The 13034-nt window shown below is 34.4% G+C and overlaps 1 protein-coding gene across 1 annotated transcript in view; it reads right to left on the minus strand.

Annotated features, from left to right (window-relative positions):
- Positions 1-1713: 1713 nt before the first annotated feature.
- The window catches only part of MED14 (mediator complex subunit 14), a 62063-nt gene continuing 50742 nt past the window's right edge, over positions 1714-13034 (minus strand). Inside the window, exons 12-14 of the mRNA XM_072542102.1 lie at positions 11814-11975; positions 5681-5950; positions 1714-2480 (exon numbers count right to left, since the gene is read on the minus strand). Of these exons, the coding sequence (XP_072398203.1) occupies positions 2100-2480; positions 5681-5950; positions 11814-11975 (813 nt within the window). The 3' untranslated portion in view covers positions 1714-2099. The remainder of the gene's footprint in view (positions 2481-5680; positions 5951-11813; positions 11976-13034) is intronic.

Genomic DNA, 13034 nt, shown 5'->3' on the forward strand with positions numbered 1-13034 from the left:
ACTAAGAATTTTTTTTGACGATGTTGGATGTTTTGCTTTAGGATGTGCTGATTAGGGAATTTTTATCCTACTATACACAAAACGTTCATTCATTTGGAAATATTTTATTACTTATTTCAGACGACAATTCTAAATTCTTTACCTGCCCCAAAATATTTATTTCAAACTGATAAATTTTGAATTGTTTGAAAAACAGGTAAATAATGATCAATAAAGATATTATGGTAATTGGACTATTTATTTATAAGAACAGTATTTCTAAGAAATCTAAAATACGTTAGCCAGTTGAAAAACAGCGTCACTACAATAACAATTATTTCATATCGAATGTCATTAAGGGAAGTTTTTTCCTCAGAAAATTTCAGATTTTCATCTTATTTCTAATTATAGCTCAAGTAAATTTCAAGAATCTTTTTCACTTACGGAAATAATGAATCAATGATTACATAATATTGTTTTGTTTATAAAAATTAAATTTGCCAAAAAGTGAATAAAACTGGAATTGTTTTTAGATAAGCCCCACCTGATATGCTAGAGCTTATGTAATTTATGTATTATGTAAAAACCAGTATAATACCCCAGTTTGACATAACCCCCATTTGACCGTCAGGGTGCCAAGGATAAAAATAGTATACTTGTATTTTAAAGACACTGTGACGTTATAAAATCATGATTGAACATTGAAAGTCAAACGAAGCCAAAATATTAACTGGGAGTTGCCGCTTTGCTAAACAAAACCACGTGATTCGTATTACCATGGTTACTGCATAACCCATAGACAATTGGCATAACCACAAAACTAGTTTTTCAGATTTTTCTTAAATTCGGCAAATGCGCATCTGTCGCCATTTAATACATCAGTGCTGCCTTCTACTAAATGGCACGTGAACTTATTTTCCCACCTATTAAGTGATAGCCGAACTAATTTCTCACTATTAAAATGCCAACTTATTACGGTAATACCAACAAAATCCCTAATTTGCAGCTTTTAATTGTAATTTTATCTTAATTTAAAAATAACGGCAGTATGGATAATGAATATTTGCTTAAAATAGAGGTTTTTGGATAGTTAACGTAGTTATTTTGTACCTAAGTTCAAAAATTATTACACAATACCAATTTTTAGGCACGTTACCACGTAAGTTATGACATGGATTCATTTAAGTACAGTTATGAAAAATTACTGCTTTCTTTGGAAATTTTAACTAGATATAATTAAAATAAAAAGTTTACAGTTCACATACATAATTATAAGTTAAAGATATTTGTTTTGAAATAGTGACGATAACTGTACCTAAAAAGTATATAAATTTTAACATTGTGACATACCACCTTAATTGGATTAAAACAATTTGCGGTTACTTTTTGACTGGCAACATGTTCTCAATTTTTTTTTATCTTAAATGTATATAACAATGTGAGTTTGATTAACTACGTTATGAACGTAGTGATCTTACAGTGGGATCTAAGACTATTAGTACAGTAGGAACGTGGAGAACACTATTTCGCATTTTTGTTAGCTAGATACAAAATTTGATAAATATGGCAACGCTTTTCATGGGCGTGGCTCAACTTATTTTTGTGAGTTATAAAGAAACATTCAAAAATAAATAGTAGTGTTTATAATAATGTACCTTTTTTGTTTCTTAGTTATGATTCTGCTAGGAATTCTCAAAGGGAGGGGACTGGTTGGGCATAATAACACACTCTTGGTACAATTATAAATACATTTCAATAGGAAAATATCTACATTTAATACAATACAGCCAGTATGTCGAGTAATCAGTTTTAAATAGGAAAACGCACATTGTGGGATACATTTATATTAATACCCTGTTTAAAACCTTCACTTTATACTTTCCAGAATGATATTCCACATCAATATAAAAATATACATACACAAAGAAACCATATCTATTTGTGCATTAGAGATGCACTATAGATATTCCTTTTTTTTTAATGACAGTGTCTATTATAATTAAAAAATTATTGTCTTAAATATACATGTAACTCAAGATCTTATATCATACATACAAACAAAGACGTTTTCCTTCTCTCTTTCGTTACTGACTAACGGCGTACAAAGATAAAACAATAAATTATTGTGGTCCCATCATCCCCATTGGCATATTGACAGCATAACCACCTTGAGCACCTTGTCCGGGCATTTGCATAGCCGGAGACTGGATCTGTTGTACTCCACCAGTGACAGGGCTTGGAACTTGAGGCTCAGAAGGAAGAGTGAGGTTAATTAAGAGCTCTCTGATAGCGGGGAATATCGAACATTCGTTGATGTTTGATTGGAATTGGGAAAAGTGCTTGAGTAACTGACTGACGGCCGTCATTGCTGGATTGGCGCCTGGTTCGCGCTTTTCTGCAAGACTTGTCACGTTGCTGCTGATATCATAGATGAGAGGAAGAACGATGGACGGAGGTTCCATACTTAGCTGGTACTGAATGCCGATTCGGGTAATTTGGAGCTAAAAAGTAATATATTTAATTATATACTAAGCCTACAAGACTTTTTAATAAAAAATTACTTAAATGAACAAAATAGTTTATACTACATCATTAATGATTTGATTGCAAGATATAGTAAAGTTATTAGTACGTAAATTGGAAGTATAATCAATTAACTATAAATGAATCATGACATAGTAAACACCACATAGTAAGATCCTATGTTTGTAAAGTTAGCATATCTATTTTATAAGGGCGAATTCATACCAACACTATAATTTATTGCTAATTTATTACGGAAAGAAAAATTTATTGATGTACCGTTTCCGAGAAACAGTGGATATGCTAAGTTTACGGTAAAGCTAGCATAGCCATAGCTATATCTCGGCAATGAAAATGGTTACAGGCCCTTCTTGGTGGCATATTCTTTGCTAATAAATTACTGTTGATTGGTACCAATCTCCAAAAGCTACCTCATCATCCCCTAGCTCAAAACACACCCCCGGAAAACCGAGATATCGGCCAAAAGGCGAACGGCAAGGAATTTTTCCGTTTCCGAGAAACAATGATTATGCCACCTTTACAGTGAAGCTAGCATAGCCATAGCTATATCTCGGCAAGAAAAAGGGGTACAGAGCCCATCTTGCCGGCATATTTTATTGCTAATTAATTGCTGTTGATTGGTATATTAACCAATCCCCAAAAACTACCCCATCATCTATGTTTTACGATATCAGGTTCCTGGTATATTCTATAAAGTTCGAAGTTGTATCGTCTTCTCCACACTCCATTGTCATTTACTGCTCCATAGATTCACCTTAGTACTTTTCTTTCGAAAGATCCTAACATGTTTTCATTATTTATTGAGTCCAGGTCTCTGAGCCGTATGTTAGAACTGGGCGTATTATTGTTTTGTAGAATTTTATTTTTATATTTCTCGATATAATTGTGGATTTAAGGAGGAGATTGAGCCCAAAATAGCATCTGTTGGCGTGCAAATTCTGCGGTTTATCTCTGCGGCAGTATTATTTTCAGTGTTAAGGAGCGCTCCCAGGTATACAAATTCGTTCACTGCTCCGATGACGTCGTTTTCTATAACAAGTGGTCGTAGGATTTGTGGTTGCGCGCTTATTTTCATATACTTCGTTTTGTTAGTGTTTATTATTAAACCCATTTTTGTAGCTGATTCTTATAATGCTACATATGCCTCTCGTACAGCGTTTTCCGTTCTCCCAACAATATTGATATCATCCGCATAGGCCAGGATTTGCACTGATTTATTATATACTGAACCAGTGGTTGTGATTTGTGACATACGTATTACTTTTTCCAGAGCCAGATTGAACAGTATACAGGGTCACCCTGGCGCAGCCAGTTATTTGTTTTAAAAGGTTCAGACAGTTCCCCCTGAATTCGTACTCTACATTCAACTTTTTCAAGAGTTAGTTTTGTTAACTTTGATAAACTTGTTAAAACTGATTTGGTATTCCCAGGTTTTTCATTGCTTTGAACATTTCTCTTCTATTCACAGAGCCGTAGGCTGCTCTGTAGTAAATATGTGATGAGTATCAATGCCATATTCCAGTGTTTTTCCAAAATTTGTTTCAGGGTTGATTCATAAATTTTTTCTTTTCGTGACATAAAATGGATATGCTAACTTTACAAATATATCCAACCTCGCGCATATGACGTGTGCCCGAAGATCTGAACAGTGGCATGATTATGCTTTTTATATAACTAATGGCACCGAACCGTTACCACTGCGCCGCTGAAGGAGTGAATAATTATGTAAACAAGGCGCTCGGGTCGAATCTGTACGAAAATAAGGATCTGCGCTGAATCGTTGTAACTGGCGCCTAAAGTATCATCCTGATAATAAACGATGGGAAAAAAGACGCATAATAAAATAAAGATAACAAAAAACAGGATGTGGCACTCCAGGAGTGACCGAGTAGGGAAACATAGCTTTCTTATCGTCTACATACGGAGCGATGGTTTTTGACTTAATTTAATTAAGTTATTTATTTTATTTAATTTCGATTCGATTCAACACGACTCGATTCCATTCGATTCGATTCAATATTCGATCCACGAGTCGATTCCATTTGATCTTCGACTCTCTTCGATCACTCGACTTGATTCCATTCGAATCTTATTCGAATGTTATTTTATTAATAAACAGGCATGGGACTGCATTTATTACTCCACACAGTGTGTGGTCGCGCGATATGTTGTTGCTGTTTTTACTGTCGGTTTTATCTTTTCACACCTCTATGCGATCCAAACTCCGTCTATAGCCCGCGATAAAAAAGCTATGTTTCCAAAAAAAGTTAACCACAATATGACCAAAACCATGTTAAACATAAAGAATGATGATAATGCTTCACTAATGTATCAAAAAGTACACATTTAGAAAACATTTAAACACTAGAGAAAATTAATAGAAGTTACGTTTTACTCTTACATTTAATATATGTATCCTACTCCAAATAGGTTATCAATAAACAATTTCTGACACGCTGACGATACTGTTCTAGTTACAAAAAGTGCAGACGACCTTTAATGACTAATTAACCGGACCAAACCGTTCAGGATTAGAATCACTCTAGAACTAGAGAAATCGCATTAGTATTGAAAAATATGTTTTATGGAATGCAAATTGTTCTTTGGAAAAATATTGTTTTTTCTTAATATAAAGGTCGTGTTCTACTCTTCTCCTTTGTAGTCCACTCTGTTGTACGAAGTGGAGGCATAGATCTAACAATGTGGCGTTATCGCAGAATGATGCGTGTCTCATGAATGCATCGATTTACTAGCACAAAAGAAGAGATCAAGACTAAACCTGGCATATTTTGGTCATCTAATGAGAAACGATAAGTCACTTACTTCACGTTATAACGTGGTAAGGCAAATTAAAAGGAGGAAGAGGACCGACCGATCTCGTGGTCGAAAAATCGAAGACCGTGAGTAGGTAAAACATCATTACAAACATTCAGAGCCGTTGCACGATCCAACATTGGCGTTCAATGTTTATTACAACAAAAAAAAGTCCAAAATTTTAGATGAAAACATAAACGTACTTAGAAAAAAATCACAACAATTCCAATAAGAAGTCTATTTTAAGTGTTTTTCTTTTAATAAACAATTGAATAGTCTTATACGTCATTGTAACTTCAAGGATGAATAAATACTTGAACGTTGACTACATAAATATACTTACAAAGAAAAGCACTTTGGACCTGAACACCAACACTCCGGTCATTCCCAGCGGAACCAAATTGGGAGCACTCGGTGGAACTCTAAGCACCCATTGAACGGCCCACTTCATCTGCTGTTGCTGCACCAATCCCGGAACTAGTTCCAGCTTCATGATCTGTATGAAATCTTTAAGTACATTGACGGGTAGATTCAGCATATTACAGAAGGTGAACATGGAAGTTGGTTTGTATGGAGGAGCAGCTGCTCGGGTGTCAAAGAATTTTTCGAGAACCTGAAAAATTTAAAAATGCGTTTCATTATGTTCTGTTATATAACTAGAGTTTATTAATATTGTGGCATAAAATCAAATTCTCCATCTCTCCATAAACATCAGTACTATTTTGCGTGCCATTTGAACCAATTTTCTAAGAAATTTTTTCACTTCGAACTTGTGAAGTTTAAAATATGCAAAGTACCATCCACTCTTCATCGCATAGAAATATTGATTCTACAAGCCAAAAGTATTACTAGGGTTCAAGGTAAACCGTTTTTAAAAAGCATACTTTTTATATAACAATAAAACATTGAAAACTTTGTTTTCAACACTCCCACAAAATTTATTATAATATTTTATCACTACATGTTACACATTAGCATGTTACATAGATTAATAGAAATTCCGATGTCAAAATACAACTTTGAGACAGAATTAAATATCATTAAGCAAATAGCAGTAAACAGTGGGTACAATGAACAAACAATTAATAAAATTTTAAATCAAAAACTACATAAGAAAGCCCTGAAATTAGTATTTCCACCACCCGAGAAAAAACCCAGTACCTTCTGCTCGATCACATATACCAAATAACAACAAAAATAGCTAAACACATAAAAAAGAAAGGAACAACATCAGCTTTTAGAACAAACAACAACTTAGGCAAATATATTAAACACAACAAGAGCCAAAATAAAAAGTACCTACGCAGTAGTGTAAACAAACTTAAATGTGGCGACTGTCCAAAAACTTACATCGGTCAAACTGGTAGAACTTTTAACAAACGTATAGCAGAACATAAAAGAGCTGTCAATAATAGGAAAACAGATTATACATGCACACTTCACCTTCTAGATCATAATCATTCTTTTAATGACGAATTTCAAGTTCTTCACATCCAAAATACAGGCCTTAAGCTATCTTTATCAGAATCTATAGAAATTAACAAATTAAAAAATACAGATATAATCCTGAATGACCAACTTGAGACAAACAGTTCTCCCCTCCTCAACCTATTCTGTTAAAGACTATAAATTGTAACACATCCAAAAATAGATCACTTGAGAAAGGCACTCTGCCGAAACAGCTGTAGTGATAAAATATTTTAATAATTTTTGTGGAAGTTTTGAAAACAAAGTTTTCAGTGTTTTATTGTTATATAAAATGAATTTCCATCAAGTAACGGTCGAATCCATCACTTAGCATACTTTTTATGTTTTTATCTTGTAAGGGTTGCGCTCTCTAATAATATCAGTCCGGATATATTTCCAGAAAGTCGTAAGACCTTGTCGTGGTAGGGCAGTTTCATGCTGGGCATGGTGAAGTAATCCTGTGAAGTGTGCACGACCAAGTGGAAGATAAGGACAGCTCAACTCCGAGAAATATGCGACACCCAGGTTTCATTAGACTTCTCTCGACAAGTGAGAATGCTGATGAAAGTCTAATGAAAGGAACAAACCAAAAAAAAAAAAACCGGGATGAAGCTCAACAAAGCAAAAAAGGCTGGATGCATTAACATTGGATGATGGATCACGCCACCTGGCTGCAAAATTTGCACTCAAAAGAAAAGACAAACTTCTCATTCCAGGTTTCGGATGGTTTTGGATTTCTGAATTAAACTGACAGATTAAAGATATCAGCTCCGGCCCAAAGAAGTACATATAACAATTTTGGGCTTTTCAGTTGGTTTTTCTGAGGGTCTGTCTAAAGTGAAGTTGCATCCAATCGATGAATATACAAATAAAACATTCGGGACCATTTAGAATTACTTTTAAATTGCACCAATACTCTGTAAAATTCTATGGGAAGTGACGAGCTCGCTTTAAAAAATATATTTGCCACCAATTCACCCCGCGCACTTCTGGATTACATAAAAAAAGGAAGCATAATGTAAAAGGCGACAATAGATAGAATTTTACCGTACAGAAAAGTTGTTCAACCAGTTGGTATGAACTTAAGAAAGACAATGTATACGCTTGTAATGGTTAATTTAATATTAAGAAAATTTAAGTATTAGAAATGCACGGTAAACTATATAGTTCCTAATTGTCTAAAACATTGTTGTACCGTTTTTAAACAAAACGAGTGGTTTTAATTTATATAAATCTATTTATTTATAAGTTTACAGCCCGATTATATCTGATCCACTGACTTAGCTAATATCAGCGCTACTTATATATACAAGTTAATATGTACTAGAATATTCTGGAATAGTCCACCTCTACTCATTTGCATTAGCGCTTCGATTCCATCCCGATCGATACAACCGGAAGGTTCTTGAACACAGATGATCGTCGTCTCGAGATGCAACCGTTATAAGGGCTACGTCGAAATAAGCAAGTTCGGTACATTATATAAAAAAATCTACTGAGGGTTAATCCCCATAGTTCACCCTTAATTTATAGTTAACAAAAAACTACATAAATATGTTGACCACCCCTGGATTAGCAATTCCCAGCTTGCATCAGTGACAATCCACCGCGCAAGTGCATCCATCGAGATGTATTTCAGTGATAAAATGGATGAGAAAGAGGAAAGATGCGTAATTAAATATTTGCTGAAAAAGCAGTTATCCCAAAAAGAAATCCTTGCCCATTACGACCCATCTTACGACGTAGCAAACAGATGGCGTCGCGAGTTTTAGTGTGGAAGGGAAACTAAAGATAAAAATGATGGAGGTTCCTAAATCACTGTCGCAACCGAAGAAAATGTCAGAAAAGTCCACCATATAATTCTAAATGATCGAAGGGTCTATTTGCATCAAATTCGGTAGGAAAAGATTGCTTAGGCTGAGCTGTAGGCTACCAGGAGGGTCATAGGTGGTGGATAGTAGATGGCCTTCAGATATGAAGGTTAGTTGCGAATATATTGAATAAGCAATCCCCGACCAAGCAGCGACTATACTGGAGGGTGTATTGGGTATGCCTTAGAAAAACATACCTAGGCAATTCGCATTTTAGTGCACTCTAACCTAACCAAATATATTTCCTCAAGGCACCGCGTCACAGTGTTGCCGTATTTATTTTAGTAAAATATGTATATGAATGTTACAAATATAAAGTTACTTTTACGAAATAATAATTTGTGTTATGAGAAGCTACAAATTTTAAATAAGTATAAAACTTGCCATATTTTTTTTGTAAAATGTATACGAAGGTTTAAAATATACGGTAATTTAAATAATACTATTAATTTTTTATATCATTGTAATCAATTTTATTGTATATGCATTTGATTATCTTTAATTTAACTAAAATCTATGAATTTTTATATAATTTCAATGCATTTCTATTATATACGGTAATTTAATTAATACTATTAATTTTTTATATCATTGTAAACAATTTTATTGTATATGCATTTGATTATCTTTAATTTAACTAAAATCTATGAATTTTTATATAATTTCAATGCATTTCTATTATATACGGTAATTTAATTAATACTATTAATTTTTTATATCATTTTAATAAATTTTATTGTATATGCATTTGATTATCTTTAATTAACTAAAATCTATTAATTTTTATATGCATTTCTATAATATTATGTGAGAGTATGAAAAAACTGGAGACTTGGTTAGGTTAGAGTGCACTAAAATGCGAATTGCCCACATACCTTATATATTACAAAAGCCCAATGAAAGTATTGTAACATGGTGAGTATTGCCGCCATGAAATAAGCATAGCCTACCTCCCCCTTAATTTACCGAATGACTGCCGGGATACGCAGTCCCTCTCTTAGTCAACAGCTTCGGATGGACGAACTGAGAAGAAAATAAGTAACCAAAGACTCAATCTGCAAATCCGATATCGGACGGTAAAATGTTATATCTACTCTATTCTTCTTTATGGTGGCGAAACTTGGACTGTTAATATTGAGTTAATGAGAAAACTGGAAGCTTTTGAGATGTGGATTTTTAGAAGAATTTTGAAAATACCATGGGTCGTTCATATTACGAAAGAAATGGTTTTGCACCGAATGGGAAGAGACAGAGAACTTTTGACCACCATTAAAAGAAGAAAGACAGCATATTTGGGGTACATACTTAGCAATAAGAAGACGGATTGTTGCAGCTGATTATGAAGGGCAAAATCAAAGGAAAAGGGGTTCTGCTAGACGACAAACATCCTTGCTGAAAAACATTCGCGACTGGACCGGTTGAATACACAGACGCTTTTAAGAAAAGCGGCAGATAGAGACGAATTTTCAATGGTTATAGCCAACCTTCATTAGTGGAGTCGATACTAGAAGAAGAAAAAAAGGATATTCCAAGAACAATCGTCATGCCAAGCTATAGCGACGAAATAGCATTTAAGGTCGCAACAGGTTTTAGTTTCCGACAAGTAGCGTTTCCAATCCAGTAATTGGACTGCGCTTTCATATTTTCATACATAGAACGTTTCAGTTTGGTGCGGTAAAGATGTGTTCTCGCTTTTCCAAATATTTTCTTTTTTATTTGCATCATAATAGCATTTATCATTGTATTTATATAAAATTTCTTTACCGCGTACGAGTTCAATTAATTTTTCGAAATCCATTTTAACTTGTACCATCAAACTGTAAATATCAAACCAAAGAGTATTTTTAAAAAAAGAAGAGGTATCACTTCCGTGCAAGTCCTAATTGTTTATCACTTCCGTGTTTAATTGTCACAAAGTAATAAAAACACATGCATAAATGACAAAATAGCCTCGAAAATAATTTTTTTAAATACTTTAAATACTATCAAAATCAAACAAATACCTAAATACAACCAGAGGAAAACGACGGACTACTAATTCACATTATCCGTACCAACAGGTTTCGACTCGTTCCGTAGCGGTCGCATCCGTAAAATATTGGTTTCGAATATACTGAATGGAAACGTAAGGTGTCTGATATGATACGTTCCTGACAGTGTGAATTGTTCATATTTTTAAAACCATTTAAATTATATTCTTCGGTAACTGGAAACGCAACGTGCAAGATAATATGCCACGACCTTTACTGATCATGGATTCGGATGATCAGATAAAAGAATTAAAATATGCACGTGGAATGTGCTTGGGCCCCATTCATCTTTCAAGCAAGTATTGCTCCGGTTATATCGAATACTTAAATCATCTTATATTAATGATCATCTGATAGTTCCGTCCGGTATCCGAGGCTGTATCTTCAGTTCTGTGGACCAGTATGGATTCTTTACCCCAGGTAGGTGGCTAACCTCACCTTAGGGACCCTTCTCCTTTATCCGGGCTTGGGACCGGCAGTGTCATCCAATGAGCTACTCAATCCACCCATCAGACAACGCAGGAATCCGCATTGTCGGGATGTCTGCGGGAGATAGTCTGGTCAAATCCGTATATGCGCACAGATAGTAAAATTAGAATCTACAAGACTTGCATACGACCGATCATGACATATGGCATAGAAGTGCGCGAAGATACCAACAAAAAGAAACAGATGCTAAGGGTTGCCGAGATGAAAACCCTAAGAACAATACTGGACAAAACAAGAAGAGACAGGGTGAGAAATACAAACGTTAGAGATCAGTGCAAAATTCAAGATATTGTAAGATGGGGAAGGCAGCGTAAAAGGATGTGGTACAGCATGTAAGACAAATGGATGAGAATAGACTCCCAAAAATTGCCCTAGAAAACAACCCGGTTCAAGACCTCCCGAAAGACCACCTAAAAGATGGAGGGATAGTTGGCAATCTACCTCCCAGGAAATTAACCAGAGGCAGTTTCAGAATTAAACAGATCGAAAGATCTCCAAGAAGTAGAAGAACATATTAATGATCAAATTGTTTTCTGTTGTATTATTTTATAACGGTTGTGGTATTATTATATTTGTTGAGGTATTATATAATAGTAAGAAAACTAAATAGGACACTTACTTGAAGTTCTTCCTGCAGCCACACCTCTTTATGATCGGGAAGAGGAGTAATTTTTAGATGTAAGCTTTGCAAATGTTGCGTGTTCAACACTATCCGGCATTGCAAAGTTTCTGCTACTTTGAAGTGAATCACTCCTGGTTCCGTATTTTGTATCGCAGTTAGCTAAAAAATATACATTATTAGTTTTAGTGGTATAATTATTAAATTAATAAATAGATACGATAAAGTATCGAAGGAATCGAAAGAATTCTTGAACATAACACCAAGTGGAACCTATGTAGCTATGAAGTTTTAAGTCTCTTAGAGAATTTTCCTTCAAGGAAAAGAAAATGCATAAGAATTTGAGAATTAAGAAAGAAGAAGACCAAAAATTGTTTTCTCCTTTTAGTTGAATTGCCCTGTATAATAATTAACTATATTTATCAAAATATAAATTGTCTTTATCCATTCGTTTTTTAAAAGTGTGTCATTTTTTGTGACTGAGAATAAAGTTTTTGTTGGTGCTTTCGATAAATCGAATTTTTACTCATAAAATAATGCTTTTTAAATTGATTATTTTTTTGGTGTGTTTTTAGCTGCTATTTTGGAAAGAAAAGTGTTTTTAATAATGAAGTATAATTTATGAGGCCAGATCAAGTAGCGCAAGCTGTTGCTCTGCATAATGATGGACGTTCCATTCGGTATATCGAAGAAATGCTTGACGTTGAGCGAAATGCAATATTCGATGTTTTACAAACATTTTGGGACACTGCACAAATGGATGAGAATTGCAAAAGATAGGGAAGCGTGGAAACAATTGGAGGAGGCCTATGTCCAACAATGGATGAATGAAGGCTGAAGAAGAAGAAGAAGAAGCACATAGGGGTATTTGAACGATTTAGGCGGCCAAAAGTCGATTTTTCAAAACAATAAGTACGTCTACGAAAATATTTGCCTGAAGTACAATAACCTTCCGCGAATAGTACCCAAGCCCTTCCGACCTCTGACCTCCACTCACATTCGTGCAGGGTCAGTCTGAATTAGATCTTGTCACCTCGTGTACGTGTATCGGTTCTCAGCGCTCCTATAAACGTTATTTACAAAGTGATATTTTACTTTATTAAGTTTGTGTAGAAAAAAATCATGGATTCTCAAACAAGAGGTTAGTAGCTTATAATATATATTAAAATCTATTTGATTTATTGGTTTAATAATTCACTTTTATCGCTCTGAAATTAAGTT

Source organism: Diabrotica undecimpunctata, chromosome 1 (assembly GCF_040954645.1).
Source record: "Diabrotica undecimpunctata isolate CICGRU chromosome 1, icDiaUnde3, whole genome shotgun sequence".
NCBI lineage: Eukaryota > Metazoa > Arthropoda > Insecta > Coleoptera > Chrysomelidae > Diabrotica > Diabrotica undecimpunctata.